General features: G+C 37.8%; 1 protein-coding gene across 12 annotated transcripts in view; it reads left to right on the forward strand.

The window, feature by feature from the left end:
• Nucleotides 1-21702, forward strand: part of PKP4 (plakophilin 4) — a 231383-nt gene that overhangs the window by 52296 nt on the left and 157385 nt on the right. For 7 of the 12 annotated variants that reach the window (XM_078070824.1, XM_078070823.1, XM_078070828.1 and 4 more), the window contains one exon: nucleotides 16190-16326. In XM_078070824.1, the coding sequence (XP_077926950.1) occupies nucleotides 16195-16326 (132 nt within the window). In that variant the 5' untranslated portion in view covers nucleotides 16190-16194. Of the gene's footprint in view, nucleotides 1-8665; nucleotides 8726-16189; nucleotides 16327-16446; nucleotides 16544-21702 lie in introns of those variants that run through there. The other 5 variants (XM_078070829.1, XM_078070832.1, XM_078070826.1 and 2 more) reach the window with 4 other exon arrangements.

The raw sequence follows: 21702 nt of genomic DNA on the forward strand, positions 1-21702 counted from the left end.
TCATCAAAAAAAAAAAAAAGGCAATTCCAGAACACATGGAGGAATGCCTTCTTAAGGGTGAGGCACTAACAAAGTATGTGTGTGAAGGAAGAAATGGTTTGGTGAAGCGGAGTCGGGGAACGTGGTTTACACTTGCTTGTGGAATTAGAAATGACAGAGGTGGAGGGGCTGTGCTCTGGAAGCAGCAGGAAGCCCAGGGCTGGAGCTTTGCTGGGGGTGGGGTGGGGGCTGGAGGGCTGAGTTGAAGGCCTGAAAATAGCACCCCACAGAGGGACTGTGCTGAGAAGGAGCTGCTGCTAGCAAGGATGCCCACAGTTTGGGGACAAGCAGACACAGATGGGCCCCTTCCAAATTTCCACCAAACTTCGGCCTGATTTTGTAGTGATTTGTCCGAATATTTCTGCCCCATTATTCTTCAAGGTCCAGCTCAATTCCTGTTGTCGCTGAGGAGCACCCCGGGGTCAGGGAAGACCTATGAGCCTCAGTGAGTTGAGGGAGGAGAGCCCTAAGAGAAATGTAGGGGAGAAGGAACATGCAGAGGTCTTTAAAATCCATATTGGAGTCCTACTATGTTACCCGCCCACAGAACCTTTCCTCAAATCCTTTAAATTTAAGGTCTTTATTTTTTTTATACATATTGTAATAGGTTTGAACAAAAGTATGCTTTTCAGTTAATTTGAGATACACAATTTGATTTAAATGCTAAAACTTACCAGTACCTCCAAACAGACAAATGTTTGGAAGAAATTAGCAAGTTGGAGAATTTGCTGTAACTTTGAACAATTTAATGTATTATTTATTTGATGAATAACATTTGCTGAGTTAAGTGTGTCACCCGATTGAATTTCCTTCTGGAAATGTGAGAGTAAGATGAGGGAGACAGACAGACACACTGAAACCAGTTTGGAAGACATTTTCAAAGTGAAACTTCCACTGTGCAATTTTATTTTTGTTAAAGTTTTCAAACAGAAAACACTTATTTACCTTTCCTGTGACTGAGACACGCCATTTAAATTTTACACATGAAATAGGAGAATATGTAAACACAAGCTAGGTATAATAGATGCCCACTCTGAATCAGTCTCATTGGGTGTTTTAAAAAATCCTAAATAAAGCATATTTAGTCATAAAAATGGGTAGGATTAAAGCCAAAAGAAGTGGCATGATATGAATTCTAACACACAAAGCACTGTGAATTTTAATGATAGGCTTTATTTTAAAAATGTATAAAATAGATGTAATTGCCTAGGTGCTTTCTGGATATCATGTTTGGAGTACTGAACCATGTTATCCTCGTTCTTGGTTTAAAATTGTTTGTCCTTCAAATGATGAAATGCACTTTTTTTCAAGATTTTATTTATTTGAGAGAGAGTGAGCGAGCGAGAGAGAGAAGGAGCAGGGGGTGGGGCAGAGGGAGAGGAAGAAGCAGACTCCCAATGTGCGGCTCCATCCGAGGACCCTGGGATTCCATGACATGAGCCCAAGGCAGACGTCCAACTGACCGAGCCAACCGGGCGGCCCGCACTTTTTTTTAAAGCAAAATTTTAAAATGGATTATTAGACATAAATGGTATCTCAGAATTAAGGTATGGTTCTGCAAAAGTTGATTTAAACTAATGAATGTTGGAAGAGTCTAGTTTAATTAACATGTCTATGTTGGCAGTGCAATGCACAGACATAGCAAATGCCCAGCAGTGGTAGAGATTTGTGGAACAGTTGGCACAGAAAACGTTCCTAGGCAGCTCTGTAAGCATGTAGCTGTTTTCATCCTGTTCTAGAGTGACTAACAGATGTATGTTACTCATGGTGACTAACCTTTCTTAAATTTCTGAATCAGAACGAGTGACCACTCAACTGGATTGTTGTTTGGGGAGGACAAATAGTGGTAGAAATGAGGCTTCCCCAAAATCACACCACGGAGCTTTGAAGTCACTGCAGTCCTGAGCCTGTCCAGTGTTTTGGTTCTAAGAATGAGGACTAATATATTAACCAGAGTGCTAATTTATTAATTCATATTACCAAAATGTCCATGTTGGACAGACAGACTTCTTTCTCCCTTCTGGCCATCAAGGTAGTTGTTGGAGTCGTGAACCTAGAGTCCTGTCAAAGGTGAAGAGAGAGTTACCAGAGAGAATTCATTTCAGGACTGTTTCTATCCCTTTCGGAGAAGATCTCATATTTTTTACTTCCCCAGACAGAGCCAGAATCTTGGTTTTCCTTTCCTGGGATTCATACCGACTGTTCCCTTCTCCAGTTCTGATGGTAATCACACACGCTGGATCATAATCACATTCTGATTCTGGGCTGGATGTTAAGATATTTTCCTTGATTATTTTATAAAGTTCTTGAGAAAAACACATTTACTGATTCTTAGTTTATTTCTGCCCATATCCAGTCTTACCCTTATTTTATTGATTTTTCTAAATTTCTTCTCCTGGGAGCAGCCCTATCTTCTTTTTCTCTGGATCTTGAGGAGCAGCTCCCTGTTGCGTCTGAGTGTGCCCTATGAGGATATTGAAGCCAAGAGGATATGGCGATACTTGAGGACTTCCTTGTAGTCTCCTTAAACAGACCACCTGGACAATGAAAGACAAGGTTTCCTAGGATTATATTTATCATTGTATCCCCAGGGACTTGGCACCTTGAGGAAGGAAGAATGTTTTTTTCTTACAGGTTCTCCCTGGCGTGTTCTTCTTAAGTGAAGTTACTCCGTTCCCCAGAGTTGCTCTCTAGCTCTTCACTGAACCTTTCAGATGTTTTACTGTTCTCGCAAGTTGACACCATCTAGTTTTTACTCTTCCACTCCTCCTTATCCGTAATATTGAACTCCAGGTCACATTCCCACCTTCACTGCGGCAGAGGCGTCAGACTCAGTCAGACTGTTTCCTCAACTTTCACCATCATGTGAGGCGATTCATCTCTGCCCTGCCATCATGGTTCCTTCATCTTCTCATCTCCAGAGTTTTCTCCCTCTTTTTCTCCACCTACTCCCTCCCACCCCAAGGTTAGACCATTAGCATTCTCTTCTACTTCTCTGTCTTTGTGGTAACTGTCGTCTTCCCTGATGACCCTCCTACTGTGGTGTGTTTTATGTGTCTTTACTGTTGCATTCATCACACTGTTTTTATTCCTTTCTTTCCTGCTAGACTGTGAGCTCCTTCAGCATCTTGATGGTTCTGAAACCTGACACTACCTGCCGTGTAAATGTTACTTCAGTGGGAACACAGTATCCTGCCATTCTTTCCCTCTGTTTGTTTCATTTGACTGAACAAACTGTTGAACACCTACTATGTTTCAGGCACTTTTATTGCTGCTGAGGATACAGTGGTGATACCGATGAAAATAGTCCCTGCTCTCACTGAGCCTAGAGTGTATGGTTGAGGGATACAGGACACTGAATTGGAAATTACACTGATGGGCCACCTGTAATCAACAAACTCTAGAAACTTTGTAATGGTTGGTATTTTTTCTTGTGCTTTCTTCAAAAAGCTATTTGGAGATGTTAAGTGTGAAAATATGTTTGTCTTCTTGGAAACAGAATATAGCATTAAACATACAGAATCTAAACTGAATAAATGAGATTGAAAGACAGCTATCAGTTCTCTAACTTAAGCTTGCTGAAAACGGGAACAGAAAGAAAGGATTCTTAGTACATTTATTAATCTCCTGTACTTTATTTTTGATGCCTAAAATTTTCCCTTTTACACTAAAGAACTGTAATGAAATTGGAAATCGTTAGATGCATCATTGCTTAAATCAGCATTATTATTTTTTTTTACGATTTTATTTGAGAGAGTGAGAGAGAGAGAGAAAGCACGAGCGAGGGGTGGGGCAGAGAGAAGGAGAATCAGACTCCCTGCTGAGTCAAAGGCAGATGTTTAACAGACTGAGCCACCCAGGCGCCCCTAAATCAGCATTATTAAAAGTGACTTTAAACATGTATAAAATCAGTATTTTTGATGATACTCTAATTCAAAACTGTCAACTTTTCTTTTTCACCTGTACTTTCAGTAAGACATCTTATAGATTAACATCTGTCCCAAACTAGACACCTTTTAAGCAAATTGTTATAGCCCAGATGGAGAGTTGATCTTTCCAACCAAAGCACCAGTATGCACTATATATACCTAGTCTTTTTCCACATGAGTGTTCATGAGGCGAGCATGAAAAATGTAATTAAAACTCACACCTGGCCTGGAGTAGGCCAGGTTCTTTTTCTGGAAAATCGTTTATTCCTTAATTTAGAAATTAAGTTTTCCAAGAAATTGGTACCCAACTTACAGCCAAAACACAATTTCATGCTTAATTTTGTTGGCAGGAATCTTTATTGAAAAGAGCTTAAATTTTTCTTTCCCATTTTCTTAAAAGTACTTAATTAATGTTTTTTTTTAATAAACTGACATCACTGGAAAAGCTGGGGAGAGCCCAATTTTAATTATAAAGGATGGAGCAATTCCTCTTTCTAGCTACATTTGCTCATTAATAATAATGATTATTATATTGTGGAAGTTCTCAAAGTACGTTCCTCAAAATGGTACTAGGTGACCCTCAAAAAGCGTAGGGGTCAAATAAGTGTGCAATACTGAGTAAGATGTGATTAAACAGGTTCATTGACTTTAAGATTTCGCAAAGTTTTTAAAATGCTCTATACTGCTGCTTCTTAAACTTGAAGGTGTGTACAACATGGATCTTATTCACATGAAGATTCTGATTCAGTAGGTCTTGGGTGGGGCCTGAAAATTCTGCATTTCTTACAAGTTCTAAAGTGCTGCCAGTGTAACTGGTCCACAGAACACCCATTAGATGGGTATTAAAGAGGGCACGTATTGAATGGAGCACTGGGTGTTATACGCAAACAATGAATCATGGAACACTACATCAAAAACTAATGATATAATGTATGGTGATTAACATAACATAATAAAATAAAATTGAAAAAATAATAAATAAATTATTAATTAATTAAAATTAAAAAAAGAAAACAAGGTTTTTAGGGATTTTCAAGAGGAAACAGGCTCTGTAGTATTTCCCAGATGTACTAATCACAGGAACCTTGTTTTTGACGAACTAGAAGTCATTTATGGAGCATACTTTGAGAATTTTAAATTTTAAATGGACTTTTTCAAATGACAAATGAATGTATAATTTAAATAGAAGTCTAATGCAGAACTTCTAAGAAATCTAATACAGATTTAGGTTATTATCAGCTAGACAGTTTAGTAAAAATCCCAAGACACTGAAAAATCATTTAGCTAGTCCATGTAAAAAGAAAAATCAATATAATGAACTAAAAGACAGCCACTGCATAAGATAGCAGGTTGTTACTTTGTTACTAGGTTGTATACTTTTTATCTTTAATAGACCTTATAAATATTATTAAATGCCCAAGTCCTTAATTAAACAATTTTACATTATTTTTATTGCCTCTAGTAATTCACTTATAAATTACCATATTTCAAAATCCCCATATGTGCTGTGTTAGTGATTTCATTAGTTTTTAATCTTTGTTAACACTAGCATTTGATATGAAAAACTAATGATAAAAACAAATCTTTTATTTAAACAGCTTGAGATTTGATATGGCTTAGATATTCTTAATTGCAAATGATATGAAACAATAGTCTAGGGAGGTTTTTGAGTAATCTATTGAACCTAAAGCAAATTTTTAAATGTAAAAGCTTAATAAAATTAATTAATACATTATAGGTGGGCTTTCCTCCACCTGGGTCCTTCTGCTGCACCTGGAATAGCATCCCCATTTATTCATACCTTTTGAAACCCCTCTTTGAGCATCTGCCTTCCATGTTTGAGCTCTTACTGCCTTGTTTATCTCAAGCTGCATTTTATTGTAGTTGCTTTTTTATTTGTCTTCCCTTTAGATAGTCCCTTTAGACTGTAAATTGGATTGGAGGCCAAGGTCTTAATTCATCATTATACTCTCAATAACATCTAGTTTATAGTGTAGTATGTAATAAGTGGAAGATCAATAATGCTTTAAATAAATTATATCTTTATAATTCAGCATGAAAAATTTAATTTTTTAATCTTATGATTCTTAAAAATAATATAAGTTAATTTTTTTTCCCTATCCTCATTAGTGGTTGTATTAGTTTCACTTGCCTATCATGTAGCAAGTCCTCTTAAATCTCAGTGACTCAAACAATGGTTTTAAATTTCACACAAATCTTGGTTGGTAAGGAGGTTCTTCTGCTGGTCTTGCCTGGGCTCACTCAGGTGGCTCCAGTAAGCTGGATACTTGGTCAGGGCAGGACTTTCTAAGATGGCCTGTCTTATATAATCTGAGGTATTGACCAGAGTGGCTGGGAGTACTGAGCCTCTGTCTACATGGCATCTTTTAATCCTGAGCTCTTTCACAGCATAGTGATTTCAAGATTCCAGAAGAAGAAGAAGAAGCTCTAGGCCTCTTAAACCTAGCCTCAAGTGTTGCACACGATCTACATTGGCCACATTTTGTGAGTCCCAAGAGGCCAGCCCCACATTCAAGGGGTGAGCAGTAGGTTCTGCCTCTTCCTGAGGGGACCAGCAAAGGCACTGCTCACCTGGAGTTACTCTGTATGTATTTCTTCCCACTAGGTTAAATTAGAACATCAGGACAATTTTATTTTCTTCAGCTTCTCACCCCTCTCATGTTGATATCATGGGCAGTTTATTTAGACTTTAATTTTCAATTGTCTGAATTATTTGCTTAGCACTGTTTATTGTGTCCTAATCCTTCTTCTGTCATATATGTTATTTGGTTGCAGCACGTCCTTTAAAGATTGTGGAAGCCAAACTCTCCTGAGTCCCGGTATGTCTTAACATGCTCTTATGTTGCGTTCATATTTGAATCACAGTTTTTGGTCAGTACCGAAGCTATTGCTACTTCCTCTGTAGTTGATAAGAGCTCTGATGCCAAACGGACTCTCATTCATTTGTAAGCAGTTTGTTTTTCCTCCATGGTAGCATGTACAATCTTTTCTTCATCCTTGGAACCAGATATTTCAGTGGATTGTGTCTAGATATAGTTCATTTCATTCATTTTGTTCATTTATTAGCCCATTTTAAATGATTAGTTTTCAGCTCTGAGAAATTTTTATTTCTTTTAGTATTTCTCTTCTTTTTTTCTTTCTTCCTAGTACTATTACTGGTAAATAAGCATAACCCTGAACTAGTCTCTAGTCTCCAAACTTCTTTTATCTTTTTCATCTTTTTTTCTTCCTTTCTTTTTTTTTTTTTTTTTTTTTAAGTTTCTGAATGATTTAGATCATTCTTATGCAAGACATTTTGTTTTTAAGTAATCTTTACATCCACTTTGGGACTCAATTCACAGTCCCAAGATCAAGAGTCGCATGCTCTACAGACTGAGCCAGTCAGGTGCCCTTCTTATGAAATACTCTTAAAAAAGAGAGAGAGAGATTTATTTATTTTAGAGAGAGAGAGTGCACACGCACCCACACATGCTTGGTGGAGGAGGGGAGAGGGTGAGAGAAACTCAAGCATACTCCACTCGTGGCTTGATCTCATGACCCTGAGATCACAACCTGAGCTGAAACCAAGAGTCCCACACCTAACTGACTGAGCCACCCATGCGCCCCTAAATTTTGAAAAAAAAAATTGTTCTCTTTATTCCATTGATTGAGATTTTTATTTTTATCCTATAACTTTATTTCAAGGTCTCTGGCTGTTTCTCCTTCATGTACACAGCTTTCAGTTTAAAAACAGCTTCATTCAGGCACGCCTGGGTGGCTCAGGTAAGCGTCCTGCTTTTGATTTCAGCTCAGGTCATGATCTCAGAATTGTGAGATTGAGCCCGGGTGTGGAGCCTGCTTAAGATTCTCTCTCTCTCCCTCTTCTGCTGCCCTCCACCCCTATATAAATAAGTAAGTAAGTAAGTAAAGCTTCATTAAATGTTATTTCTACATACTTCACTTTACTTTTCCTCTTTAGGGAATTGGTCCCTTCTGGGCATCAGTAGCTGACTGAGGCCCTGCTCTGTCTGGATCAACTCCTCCTTTGACCTTGGCAACTGTTTGAGCATGTCCAGGACAAGGGCAGACCACCCTGCTGCACTAGCTCTACCCTTGATCATCTGATCTTGACCCTGACCTAAGAACCTAGGATCTGGTATCTGAGTAGCCTGAGTGTGCAACCTGCCCCCCACCCCCACCCCAACCTGCTCCAAAGCAGTCCCTCCTCTGTTTGGTGCTATGGTTCCCTCTGGTATTTTGCCATAGGTTTATAGTCATTATTTTTCTGACTTTTTAGCACACTGGTGTCATTTTTAAAATTTCTAGACTAATTTTCTTATTTTAAAAAAGAAAAAGGCCTTTTCTGTCATTTCATGGTGTTTTGAGTTGGAAAAGAGTGGAAATGTATGCTCATCATGCCTTTTGATCCAGTCATCACCCCTCAGCTTTATTTACATTCTTAGCCTTTTGATTACCCCCATCTTTTTATCAACCTGTCTTTTTATCAGCCCTTAACATTCCAGGCTTCTTCTTTTTCCTCATCTGTGTAACAGATCCCAAATCCTACAAGGTGAACCTGTAGGATTCCAAAAAGAAATTTCCATTTTTCCTTCTTAGCTGTCCATAACAAATAAGATACTTTTTGGTTTTATTAACAGTTTTTCAATGTTTATCTGTGTTACAGGAACCGTGTCCACACTCTGCACACTCCAGGGAGCGTCATTCATATAGAACACAATGTGAACTGCTGCCTGGAGGTGTGAGCAGTGTTGAACCTGATGTTATGTATTAGCTACGTGTTTTATTTTCAAAAATTATTAGTGAATGGTATATGGGGTTGCAGACATTTTATTTTGTAGTGTAAGCCCCTTTTTTTATTGAAATAAATACCTTCAAGACATTTATGAGTTACAAAATTTAGTGTCGTTTTTTTAGTGTAGTTTTATAACCAGAAGTAGATCAGTTCTCTTAAAAATGGATAGTCTTTAGTATTTGAGCTGTTACACACTATTGCATTCTATTTATAAATACTCTAAATTTTTCTATTTACAGATCACAACTAATAAGAATTTATCATATAAGTTTGTTTTGCTATATTAGTATTTTTCCTTTTTCATGAAAAAAACTATAGAAAAGCTCATAAAATGTATATACAGCTAGAAGACATTAAAAAGCTAAAACGTCCATTAATAATTGCCCATGCCAGTCCAGCACTCCAAAAGTTCTTAATGTCCCCTCTAAAATCACAATCTGCATCTTCCTTGCAGAAGTAACCACTCCTTTGACTTTGATAGTCATTTCCTACAAATGCATCCTTAATAAACAGTTTTATCTTGCCTATTTTTTAAACTTTACCTAAATGGAATTCTACTGTTTGTATTCTTTTGTGACTTTTTATTCAGCAGTGTACTTGTGAGAGTCATTCTTGTTGTATAGCGCTGTTGTTCACTTGTTATAGATGAAACACAGTGCATGACTATACCACAATGTATTTACCCATTTCACTATTGTCATTCAGGTTGTTTACAATTCAGAGCTTCCATAGAGTGCTGCCATGACCTGACTTACATGGCTCTCCAGTGTTTGTGTGCAAGAATATCTCTATATAATCAGGAATGGAATTACTGGGCTATGGAATATATGTATCAGCAGCTCGACTAGATAGGTGCCAAAATGTATTCCCAAGTGATGGCTCCTTTAAATACTGATCAGCAGCCTGCGATATTTACCATTGTTCTACCTCTTCACCAGAATTTGGTATTGATAAATGTTTTGTCATTCTGGGGGTTGTTTATTGATTTCTCACTGTAGTATGAATTTGTATTTTTCTAGTTACTAATGAGTTTGAGCACCTTATTTTTGGCCACCTAGATTTCCTCTTCTCTGAAAGGTCTGTTTACACCTTTTGCCTTTTTTTAAATATCAGGTTATCTTGCGCTGATCTTTTGATTGTAAAATCCATAAGCCAAAACACTTAACTGCTGTATATAGTTTATTCTCTAGAATTACTGTGCTGTTTGGCATATAGCTCCCTTCTAAACAAATTCTTGCCAAGAAGTTTCAATTTTTTGGATGAACTGTCTGATTAGAAGTTTAGTATGTAACTATCTGTAAGCTTCCTAAAGAGTTGCAGATTTTAGAAATGGTTCTTACTTCTAGGATATTTTAAAACTCTAACTGTGAAAAGTTCATCTAGTACTCCTTTTAGAATTCTAGAATAGATTCCATATGGTCCTGAAGGTGTTTAACTTCTGACGCATATTCCTGATTTCCCAGTACCTCATTCTTCTGTAGTTCCAGTTTCATTATAAGTAAAGCAAAGAAACTTGTCTTTACTACATAGGATACTCAGTGATTTTTTTTTGTTTTTACTATTACAGTATTTTGTTTATCTAATGCTTATTCCAAAATGTTTATTATCCTGTATTATTAATATCTTGGTTTGAATAAAATTTAAATAATCGTGCTTATTTTCTGTCCTTTATTATTTTTCTTAATTTGTTCTTGGGGATCATTATTTGTCCTATAAGTTTTGAAATGGTTGTCATCAATCATCGTAGCATTTTCTGAGCGTTCAAAATGAAGTCATGAGAGGGGCACCTGGGTGGCTTAGTCATTAAGTGTCTGCCTTCAGCTCAGGTCATTATCCCAGGGTCCTGGGATTGAGTCCCACATCGGGCTTCCTGCTCAGCCAGGAGCCTGCTTCTCCCTCTCCCACTCCCCACTGCTTGTGATCCCTTTCTCACTGTGTCTCTCTCTGTCAAATAAGTAAAATCTTAAAAAAAAAAAAAAAAATGAAGTCATGAGATATGTTATAGTCCAAAATACTAATGCAAAAGAGGAGAGAAAAATATATAGACTCCAGTTTATATCACTGGATAAGATGAAACAAAGTATACTTAGTATACTTTGGCCAAAAATTGTCAGTAAGGAGAGTAGAAATGAGTAAATAGAGGAAAATACAGTATGTAGTTGATCTATCCCAGAAAGATTTAGCACAGAGACAATTTTGTGGATTAGTATCTGGGGTAAAAGTGATTATAGATATTGAGTCATAGGCTTTGCCCATATATATTACATGCATAGCTGTATGTTACGTCCATACCCTGCATTTATTACATCTACATTCTCAAGATTCAATACTCACTCTTTTTTTTTTTTTAAGATTTTATTTATTTATTTGATAGAGAGAGACACAGCAAGAGAGGGAACACAAGCAGGGGGAGTGGGAGAAGGAGAAGCAGGCTTCCCGCCAAGCAGGGAGCCCGATGCGGGGCTCGATCCCAGGAACCTGGGATCATGACCTGAGCCGAAGGCAGACGCTTAACGACTGAGCCACCCAGGCGCCCCTCAATACTCACTCTTGAATGTATCTAGCCTGCAACCTTGGGAAGAAAAATTTCCCATTACTCAATGATAGTTCACTATAAGATTGAGATACACACACATACACAAATACTAATAGTTGCACATAAAAGCTTCTTTGTCTTCAATAAAGTTTATAGTGAAAGTACAGAGTCTGCCTTCCAGAAAGTGTTTTTACAAGGCACAAAAGAATACAGTTCAACAGAATGTTAAAAATAGACCTGGGCAAGAGGAAATTTAGTAAGTAAAGCCTGGGATAAAATGAGAAGACACTTGTAAGAGTTGGTCACAAACTCATCTCAGGTTTGTACAGCCAGACAGAGAAACAGCACTAAGATTTCCAGTGTCCATCATGCCTTCAGGAAAAGCACAGCTTCCTGCCCTGCAGGTGCCTTTTAACAGATAGCTGTGAAATGATAGACAACATTCCGAAAACTGAGGAACACTCACATCAATTCAGAGTGTAGAAGTTGTCTTACCTTAGTGTCTGCCTCGGACACTTGAATATTTGCTCCAAAAGGAAAGCCCGTCCTGAGCTTCCTCTCGTGGCTCAACTTTTGATTTTGATTAAAAATAATATAACCATTAGCCAAATTTGATTAAAAGTATAAAGACAGTAATAATAAAGGGAAATACAAGTTTGTCACAAAACCATTAGTTTTTGATCCAGCTCTTAGGATCATAACCTAAAATGTCTAACCTTGTTTGTCAATAGCAGTCCTTCAGAGGTTTATAGACGTCTGCTTGTCTGCATAGTCCTTCTCTTCTTGAGATCAGACTTAACTCTTCTTGTTCTATTAGCTGCCCTTCCCGGGCGCCTGCCCTCCTCCCCCCCCAACTAAGGTCTGAGCTCCTACGGAGCAGGAGCTGTCATTCATTTTGTCCCTGTTCCTGTGCCTGGTAAGAATGACTGAATACTTTTACCATCCTACTCATCCTCTCCTGAATGGATACATCTGCATCTCTTTCTGCAAATGTGCCATCTGTAACTGGACCTGGACATGTCCCAAGGAGCCTGAAGGAGAGGTGTACACTAACATGTGCCCCTCTTCCTGTCATCTTAAATACTGATATCAACACAGTATAAAATCACCTTGTCTTTGGAGCAGCTTTGTCTCCTGCATGGTTCACTCATTCTGCTCTTGGACCTGAAGTCCTTAGATCTTTTCCCCAGGGTGCTGCTAAGCTAACCTCAATATAAGACCCCGCATTTATTCCCGTTGTTTTTATCTCATAGAGGTAGCTCATTATTGCAGTATAGCAATGTTTTCTGTATTTTAATTTTATTATATGGATTAATTCAGTATTCATAGTCACTGAAGAATTTGAGCATGCCTGTGTATTATTTACATTATAGTTAAACTTTTTGGTTAAGATTGGGTCAAGAACAAAGTTCTCCGGCATTACATTAGAAACCTTTGTAGGAGGATATGTTTCCTTCAGACATTTTCAGGCTGTGAGAGTCAGCAGTTGCCCTGTGCCAGCCCCAGTTCTCTGATGATTATAATATCGTGGGGGACTTCTAATATACATGCCTCACTGGAGTTTAGACACACTACATTTCCATGGTTACGCTGCCAAAGACAGAAATTAGAACAGCTTAACATGACTTTTCTTTGGTGTGCCCCTTTCTGGTTCTCACAGATCATCTCTTGGATAAAATCCTTTTAAGAATCTCACCTAAGATCTATGTCTAGCTCTCTAGTTTATGATGTGAAGAGAGTCTACTTTCTTTTTTCAAAAACAGCAATGGCATTTTCCTGCTTCCAGTTTTCTGGCACCTCTACCATTCCCTGTGATTCTCCAGAGTCCCCAAAATGCTTTGATTTTCTCAGGTCCCTAGAATGTGCTTGTCCAAATCAGGCAAGTTGAGGTCATTGAAGGAAGCACGAAGCCTTATTTCTCACGGTCCCTTTGCTATAGAAGCACTCATTATTTTTTGGTGGCTTTTTTTTTTCCTTTGCTAATGGGAAGAAGTAATAATCTTATCCTGTGACTCTAGTCGTACCTTGGTTCCTATGATTCCTTAAATTGTTATGAGAACTACAGGAAAGTGGATAGAAGACCTTACTAGGTTTAGAACTTGTCAGTACTGTGGCATCCCTCCTCTGCCCAGTGTTAGGTTATGTTATTTGGGGACTGTTCCAGAAATGAGGGGCAGTGAAGTGTCTCACCCTCGGGTATGCAGGGGCACCGTGGTCATTCTTCAGCCCAGCAGTGCTAGCTATTGCCTGCAATACCTTTCAGTCTTTGAGGAATCAGAGAACAAAAAGTATCATCTCTGCCTATGAAAATCTCCTCTCCTGCCTGATACTGGTTTCTTTTACAAATTCATAAGTGTTTCACAGCCTCTACCTATTAACTTTGGTATTGTTATTTCATCGCTGCATCTTGCTCTGCTTGGCCTTGATCTGATTCATATTTTGCTGCCTCAGCTAGGTGATGAGGCGCTAATGGTCAGTGACCCTGCCTTATGCCCAAACTCCCTAGCCCCCTACACATGTGGGCAGAGTGGTATTCAGAAAATGCTCATCTGATATTGATCCTGAACAGTAAGAATTATCGAAGTAAATATTATGAAATAAGTGTGGTATACTTACAGTGATGTAATATAATTACAATAATATAATTACATCTTTCAGTAAGGCTCTTCCTATTTATATAAAGAATTAATAATTACTTCCCCAGTGATGTTTCTATTTTCTCCCTTTCTCAGATTTTCTTTGTGCACTGAATTTATTTCTCTTTTCCTTACACATTGGTATTTCATGATATTATACTCTTGACATTTAAAATTTCTGATTCTTGGCATTATTTGTTCCACTGTTGCATAGTAACATTTTTGTTCTTTGCAACCATCTGCTTATTTTAAGGTGTGTAGTTTTTCAATGGCATAGAATACTTTCATATCTTTACTTGCCTTAAATGTTAATCTAAGATCTTTATGTGTGGCATTTTTTTCTTCATAGACTTCATATCTTGTTTATGGTGAGTAGCCAGTAAATACAGAAATGAGCTATTTTATTCAGTTGATGATATTTTAAGTGTATTTTATATCTCAAGCCTACATATACTAAAAAATAAAGATTCCCATAAAATCCTTCCATTATGCTGTAGAAAGAATTAGTAAGCCCTTTTTTAAGGAGGAAAGTGGGGCTCAACAATGGTAACTTATCCAAGGGCACTTAGGTTTTGATCCTAGATTCACTTACTCCAAGACTAAATGAAGTTCCTCCTCTACTCATACTCGAGGAGATCCTCCTCCTTGCAGGTAAGGCTCCATCTAAACTTGGGCACCATAGAAATGAAAGAGAATTCACCTGCTAGAGCAGGCATACGGACTCTTCATGAAGCTGGCATTAGGGAAAATGCACTAACTCATCACATTCACTGCCCATTTCTGCCTATTAATATGGCAAGAATAAAGCAACTACTGTTAGAAGCCTGGAACCCAAACCCACCTTCACTAATGTGAAAGTCAGAAAAGTGAGGATGAGAGATGGAGAGAGGTCAGGTGGTATGCATATATCTTCCCTTCTCTTACAGATGATGATTTTAGAAAAAGCAAACTGATACAGAAATTTGAGGGAATGGGAAAATCCCCAGATCATGCTATGGAATTGAACATTGTGGAAGTTGATTAAAAAAAAAAAAACAATCAAAATATAACAATAGAGTAATTCTTAGGAGAAAACTATGAAGATTGTCAAGAACAGTATTTATGGTCTGACATGTCCATATATGAGCTTACAGAGTAACATGTTGAACAAATAAGGTCTCGTGTGTATCATAGCCCTTGGTGAGGTTTGCCTGCTGATTGCCAGAGACATGGGAAAGATGGCCAGTCCTTCATTTATATGCTCATTTATTCAGCAGACATGTATTGAACACCTGTTACATACGCCAAGCACTGGACTCATCTCATGGTACAAGAGACTGTGCTCTCAAGCAAACACATTGCCATGTAAACAAGTTACTAAAATATTTACAACATTTTAGGTGGGAATCTTTTCCCAATCTTCCAAATTTATGAAAAATCCCTGTCAGGTCAGTGGTCTGGCAAACACATCCCTCTTGGTGCGTTGAGGCACTCCGTCTCTTGCTTTAGAACTCATTCTTTCATAAGCGGTGCACCCGAGAAATAGACCCTCTTTTTAAACACCAACTCCATTGCCTTTGTCATTTTTGGTAATCAGATTCTTCTAAGGAAACCATGTTAGCTATAATACTACACCAAAGATATCCTTGTTCTAATTATTAATGCCTTCCATTTCTTTTAAATACAGGAGACTTTTGTTTATTTTCAGGCCCAAGTTTTAAACCTTTTTTTTTTTTTCTATTGCATAAGCCTTTTCTGTAACTGGTAAAGCATTGCGTATTTGTAGACATCTTCTTGTATGTGAACTTTACAAACTGGCCCCTATAGCAATCTAGAAGATTTATTATTTGCTTCATGATATAATCATACTTACTTATTGGTTATCTGATTAGAAAAATCAGCAATTCAACAAGCTTCTAACAGTTTTATTGTCCTTAGTACATTTTTAACTAAGAGCCCTCCTCCCCAACACTTTTATGTCATTTTTTTGCTATGATGTTGTTTATACATTTTCTTAGTATGCATTATTATTAGTGCTACTGCTACTGTTATTATTATTTTAGTATTTAGTCATACTAGCTGTACTTTTGGACCTAGATGTTGCCTTTTGAAAATCAAATAGCCGTAAGGAGTTGTGATCTTTGTGCGTAGAAGTCTATAGTATTTCCTAGGAACCATCTGCAGATCCTCAGTCCCCTGCCTGTTCCTGCATAGGAGCCCATGAACAAGTGTTAACTCTTTGCCTGCTTGTTTGCAGGAGGAATGCCCGCTCCTGAGCAGGCCTCATTGGTGGAGGAGGGGCAACCACAGACCCGCTGGGAAGCTGCCTCCACTGGCCCAGGCATGGAACCCGAGACCACAGCCACCACTATTCTAGCTTCCGTGAAGGAGCAGGTACATCCTCTTACTGGAATTTGCAATCAATTATTTCTTCAATGCCTTTAAAAATTAATCTTTGGATGTGTTTTAAATTTGTCTAACGTCCTTGATGCCTTCACGTTTTTTAATTATAAGGTGTTTACATCCCTGAGTACATTGGGATGACTGGCACGTAGAGCCGCTCCAGGTGCCAGTCAGAATCGGAACATGCAGGATACTTGTGCGTCTGCAAGTAAGGACAATATCGATGGTGATTGGTGTCTCTGTCTCCCCCACATTGCAGAGTGTGTGCATGCACGCCAAGCCTTGTGAAGCATATTTCACACTGCTGACTTTTCTATCAGGACTCTGGCAACTTGAGGCCTGTAATATCCTTAGATGTGTTGAACATTTTAACAATTTAATATAGGTATTATATAGGGTTGTCTCTGTGATTTTTGGATAGAGGCTATATTTGTTGTGTTTGTCTGAATCAAAGTATATTCATTTTGTGAGCTAGTGTTCTAAAACTTGTCAAACTGTGCCAGTTTGCTTCAATGTCATGTTTATGTTGACTTTTTTTTAAGGTACTTAATGCTATTTATTCTTCACATACAAGTAGCCTTCTAAATTAGATCTTATCTGTTGCGCTTGGAGAAATTGGAATTCCTGAATTTAATTTCTTCAGATTTAAAAGCTTAATAAGGTGAATGTAAATTCAAAGCTCCAGGGATAGGTTTTTTTTTTTTTGCCCCCTCCCTCCAAAACAAAAGAAACGTATATGCCTTCTGTGTGGGTTTTTCTGTTGGAAATAATTTAATATTACATTTTTTTTAAGCCTTATGATTAAACCACTGATTCTTTTCTTCTCAAGAGTTATAAACTTAGATGTATATTTGCTGGAATATTCTTTCAAAAATCAATATCAGCAGTTCAGATGACTAATGATGACAGAGTAAAGGAATATTTAATACCTCATTATTTTACTGTTTGCTGTAACTTAGAGCTAGCTGTGTAGAGTGAAAGAATACCCCAGAATATTTGACATTAGAGCTGTGCTTTCAAGAAAAATGATTTCATAGCTTATTCTAGTAGCAAGATTTCAAATTCCCCCACTGAAATTTGAAGTTTTCAAAACATTCCACAAACTAAGAATTTGAGAAGATACAAAAAAACTGTAGTCAGTACTGTTTTCATTTTCCACTAAACTATAGATTGTCCAAGCTTCTCTCACCTTTAGGGAGGAAAAAAGGACTCCTCTTACTGTACTTCATAGTTGTCGAGATTTGACCCAAGGAGCTGTAAAATAAGAAGACTCTGATTTATTTTGAGCTGTTAGTGTATTCTGCATTTTGGTGAAACATGACAGTAAATTTATCAAAATGCCCAGAACTTACTTAAAGCTAGAAACTGTGTTCAGTAAAACATAGCTACGGGAACTTTGCATTTGTACCTTGAGACCAGATGATACTTTGCATGTTGAAGAAAATTGGAAACCTATCATGATTTTGGCACTGGAATTCCTTGACAGCCTCAGATGACTTCAACATTCTTTTGTTGATAAATAGTGTTCTGAATGAATATTTTGTGGGAGATAGCATGAAGGGTTCCTGTTCCTGAAGATAGCCAAAAGAATACGGGTATTTGCTATTTATGAGAAGAATTACCATTTATCTCCCAGATTATTTAGTTAGTGGGAGGCCATACTCTACTCTTCTATTCCTGTTCTAAGAATTTGAATCCACTAATATATGTTTGCAATTTTCATGCTTAATTTCTTTTAAAATTGTTTATCAGTGCTTAGTACTTGGCATTTCATTCAACTCAAGACCATATCCATCTCTTGTTCCAAGATATTCACCTGATTTTAAATAGCCAACTCGAGCTTCCAGGCACGATCCTCTAATTTTTTTTATAGATGGGGTAGAAACTTCTTAGGACTTTCCTGAAATGTCACTTCCTATCATCTGCCCAATGAGACAGAGCACAGAAAAGTTAGGAATTAAAAAGCTAGTTACTATTCATCTTATATATTTGATTTGAAAATAACTAGTCAGAATGTGACATTCTTAATTGTGTTAGGCCCAAATGGAATAGGTAATGTCCTTGATTATGTATTATATCAAAAGAATAATATTCTTGGGTGGGATGTATAATTTTTTTTTTTTTAATCTCACTACAACGCAATGCTCACAGCCATGGAGTGAAAACATGAGCTTCACCGATCTCAAAGAAAAGACCTTGTTTGGTGGCAGCCATGTGTCAGGAAGGATGTTTCATTGGGTACAGAAGGAAGAGACCCTTTCAGTGCAACTGAGTAGATAGCCTGGGTTCCTATCCTGCACCCACTACTTTTAGGAAGATTTCTTAACCTCTCTGTGTCTCAGTTTCTCCTCTGTAAATTGGTGACAGTGATGGCTATTGAGGACATTAAATTAACCATTGTAAAATGCTTACAGTGGTGTCTGGCACTTACTAAGTCCTCGTAGTAAGGGCTAATATTACTATTTTAATCAGCATTTCTACCTAAGAAGAAAAGGCGCCTCTTAGGAGGAACTGGTGGTTCTATTTTGAAGTATATATATAGGGATTCACTGAGCCTTCTTTGGACTGTGATATGAAGATAAAACTTTGTGTACATTGAGCTATGTTTATGCTATGACTGTATTTTACTTCTACATGGCATTAAACTTTCAAAACTTCACCATGTTGGTTTCACAAATTAGAACAGCCTTATGTATGTATTATAAGAAATAGAGCATGTAAAAATAAATTTTACCAACATGCTGATTTAGTGCAACTCAAACATAATGTCAAGGCACTTGGCTAAAAAATTGGAAAGTAATATCTTTTAACACACACCTGAATTTTGAGAGGAGAAGTCTGGGTTCTTCTTGAGTAAAAGTACATCCAAGCCACTAAAATACCTCACATGTACTCCCCCTGGGCAATTCACAGTAAGTAGTAGAGAAGGAAATTGCAAGCAACCAAAGCAGTCTTGTTAACAAAGCATTGGTCTGTTAATATCTGAAATTGGATTTTGGGTGTCAAAACCACAATTAAATCTTCCTCTACTGGGCCACACTTTCCCTAGGATCCCAAAGCAGAAGCTGTTCTTTATTCCTTGACAAAATGTTGAGATTCATATTCTCTCCCTTTTGTAAAGTGATAACCTTTTACATTGATGTCAGTCATTTAGGTGCATACCTGTGTAGTTATAGAAAAAGTCCTTGCTCTTTGGCAGATAGAAAGAAGGAGGCTGCTTCTGTTCAAGTGCTGCCTCTTCTGTGACGTCATTTGTACCCCAGCTGAAGTCAGATCTCTCTCCTCCTCTTTAGCACTTTATACCACTGCTTTAACTCTTACTGTATGCTCCCTTGCATTATGTAATCAGCTACCTAACAACAGAGCCATGTTTTATAATTGTTTCACACACATGTTACAGGCTCCCTCCCCCCGCCCGCGCCTTTAATGATATTAGAGTTGCAATAAATGATTGCTCAGAAAGGGAGTGGGTGAGTAATACTGGCTCTCAGATTACTTTGTCACCAACTAACTGTTTTGTGAAGATAATGGGACCTGTAGCCACATTCATAGAGCATTACTGAGCAAGAGAATCTCACAGACAGCCCTGAGAAATGTAGCTACTCAATGGTATATTCTTACCCTTAAGACAATTTGAATTGAATGTATCCATATTGAAGTAGGAATTAAATCTGACCTCTGCATGGAGCAAACTAAAATTTCATTTCCTATTAGTGGTCAAAAAATGACATAGGTGTTATGAATTTCACTTCCCATCTGTCCAGCTTAGCTGAAAATTAAATGTAGGGAAAAGAGGATGTGGTTTATCTTGGTAATGTCACAGAATATCTACCAGCATCATGTATACCAAGTGATAGAGGTAACCCCTGAAGAAATCTCTTCAAGGATCATGCTTTAAGAGAAGTAAAAATCATCCCATGGGAAGAACAAAATAATGTGATCCTTGAACTCAAATCCAAAATTTCATGAAGTGCCAGTTAAATGGAAGCTACCAGTTGGCTGTAATCAAGATCAGCATTGGACAGGTTTTACTGTTCAGCTCAACTCCTTAATAAGGATCCAGGAGTCCATGATGAATACAGATATTGGAAACAAAGAATTTTTTTGTATCCTGATAGTTTTCAAATATCTGGCAAATTTAAGAATGGTCTGGTCCTAACTTAGTATCTTAGATGTTGTAAGATAAAGAAATATGGCCACATGTGGTACCCTCAAAGGGCCCTGCCTCGTCCTGTGAAAACCTTAGGCTTAAATTATTGATTTCTCCTTGAAGTGGTTGGTAAATATTTGGATGCAGAAGAATTGGAATTTGATAAGACACTGGCTGCTCATCCAGAGCTTTGCTGCCACCCCCTGAAACTTGGATGTGTCAGTGTGCTATCTTCACAGGCACAAAGGAAACAGCCAAAGGCCATGTGTAGGCCCTTACTATCAGTTGGGAGAATATAGTGTAGTTTTTTGGGGTTTTTTTTTTTAAAGATTTTATTTGACAGAGAGAGAGAGAGACAGCAAGAGAGGGAACACAAGCGGGGGGAGCGGGAGAGGGAGAAGCAGGCCTCCCGCAGAGCAGGGAGCCCAATGCGGGACTCGATCCCAGGACCCCGGGACCACGACCCGAGCCGAAGGCAGACGCTCAACGACTGAGCCACCCAGGCACCCCATAGTGTAGTTTTTATAACTGATAGGATGTGATCTGGACTATAGAAATTCTTTAAAAGACCATATATGGCCAATCATAGGGTTAACAAGCATATTTCATGGGTCTATATAGCATGCAAGTTGATTTGCGTTTTGTAGAATCACATGTAATATTTATTATACTCTTTTATCTTCTGTTATAAAATTGCTTGCATAATTGAGATCTCTGTATGAACTTGGCCATACGCAGGCACTTTAACTTCCATTCTGCTGTTCCCTCACAAACTGCACTCTCATTTTTGGCTTCTGATTTAAGAAGTTTGGAAACCACATTTAAGGTTGAGGCCAATCCAGATAGCATGAAATCATAAGCACAGGATAGATTTGGTAAAACATGCTCATTTTACATATACTTTTCTTACTCTGGTGAAGTCCTAAATTAGGTACTGTATATACTTCTTTTGTTATCTTTGATGAGTGAAAATTGCAATGTTCTTTACTTGTAAGGCTCTCAGAGAGAAGCCTCAAGACAGTATTTTCTGACTTCGGTGAAAATTTCAATTCTACCTTCAGTGTAGCCGTATTAACTTAAGTGAAACTTAATTATCAAAGAGTGAAATGAGAGTCATTAAAGATCCTTAATTTTTGAAGATAGAATAAGGAACTTTGGAACCAACTGTGCCCTATTGCTATTACTTCATTTTTGCATGGATATGTTAGCTTCAGTAA

Source organism: Halichoerus grypus, chromosome 4, assembly GCF_964656455.1.
Source record: "Halichoerus grypus chromosome 4, mHalGry1.hap1.1, whole genome shotgun sequence".
NCBI lineage: Eukaryota > Metazoa > Chordata > Mammalia > Carnivora > Phocidae > Halichoerus > Halichoerus grypus.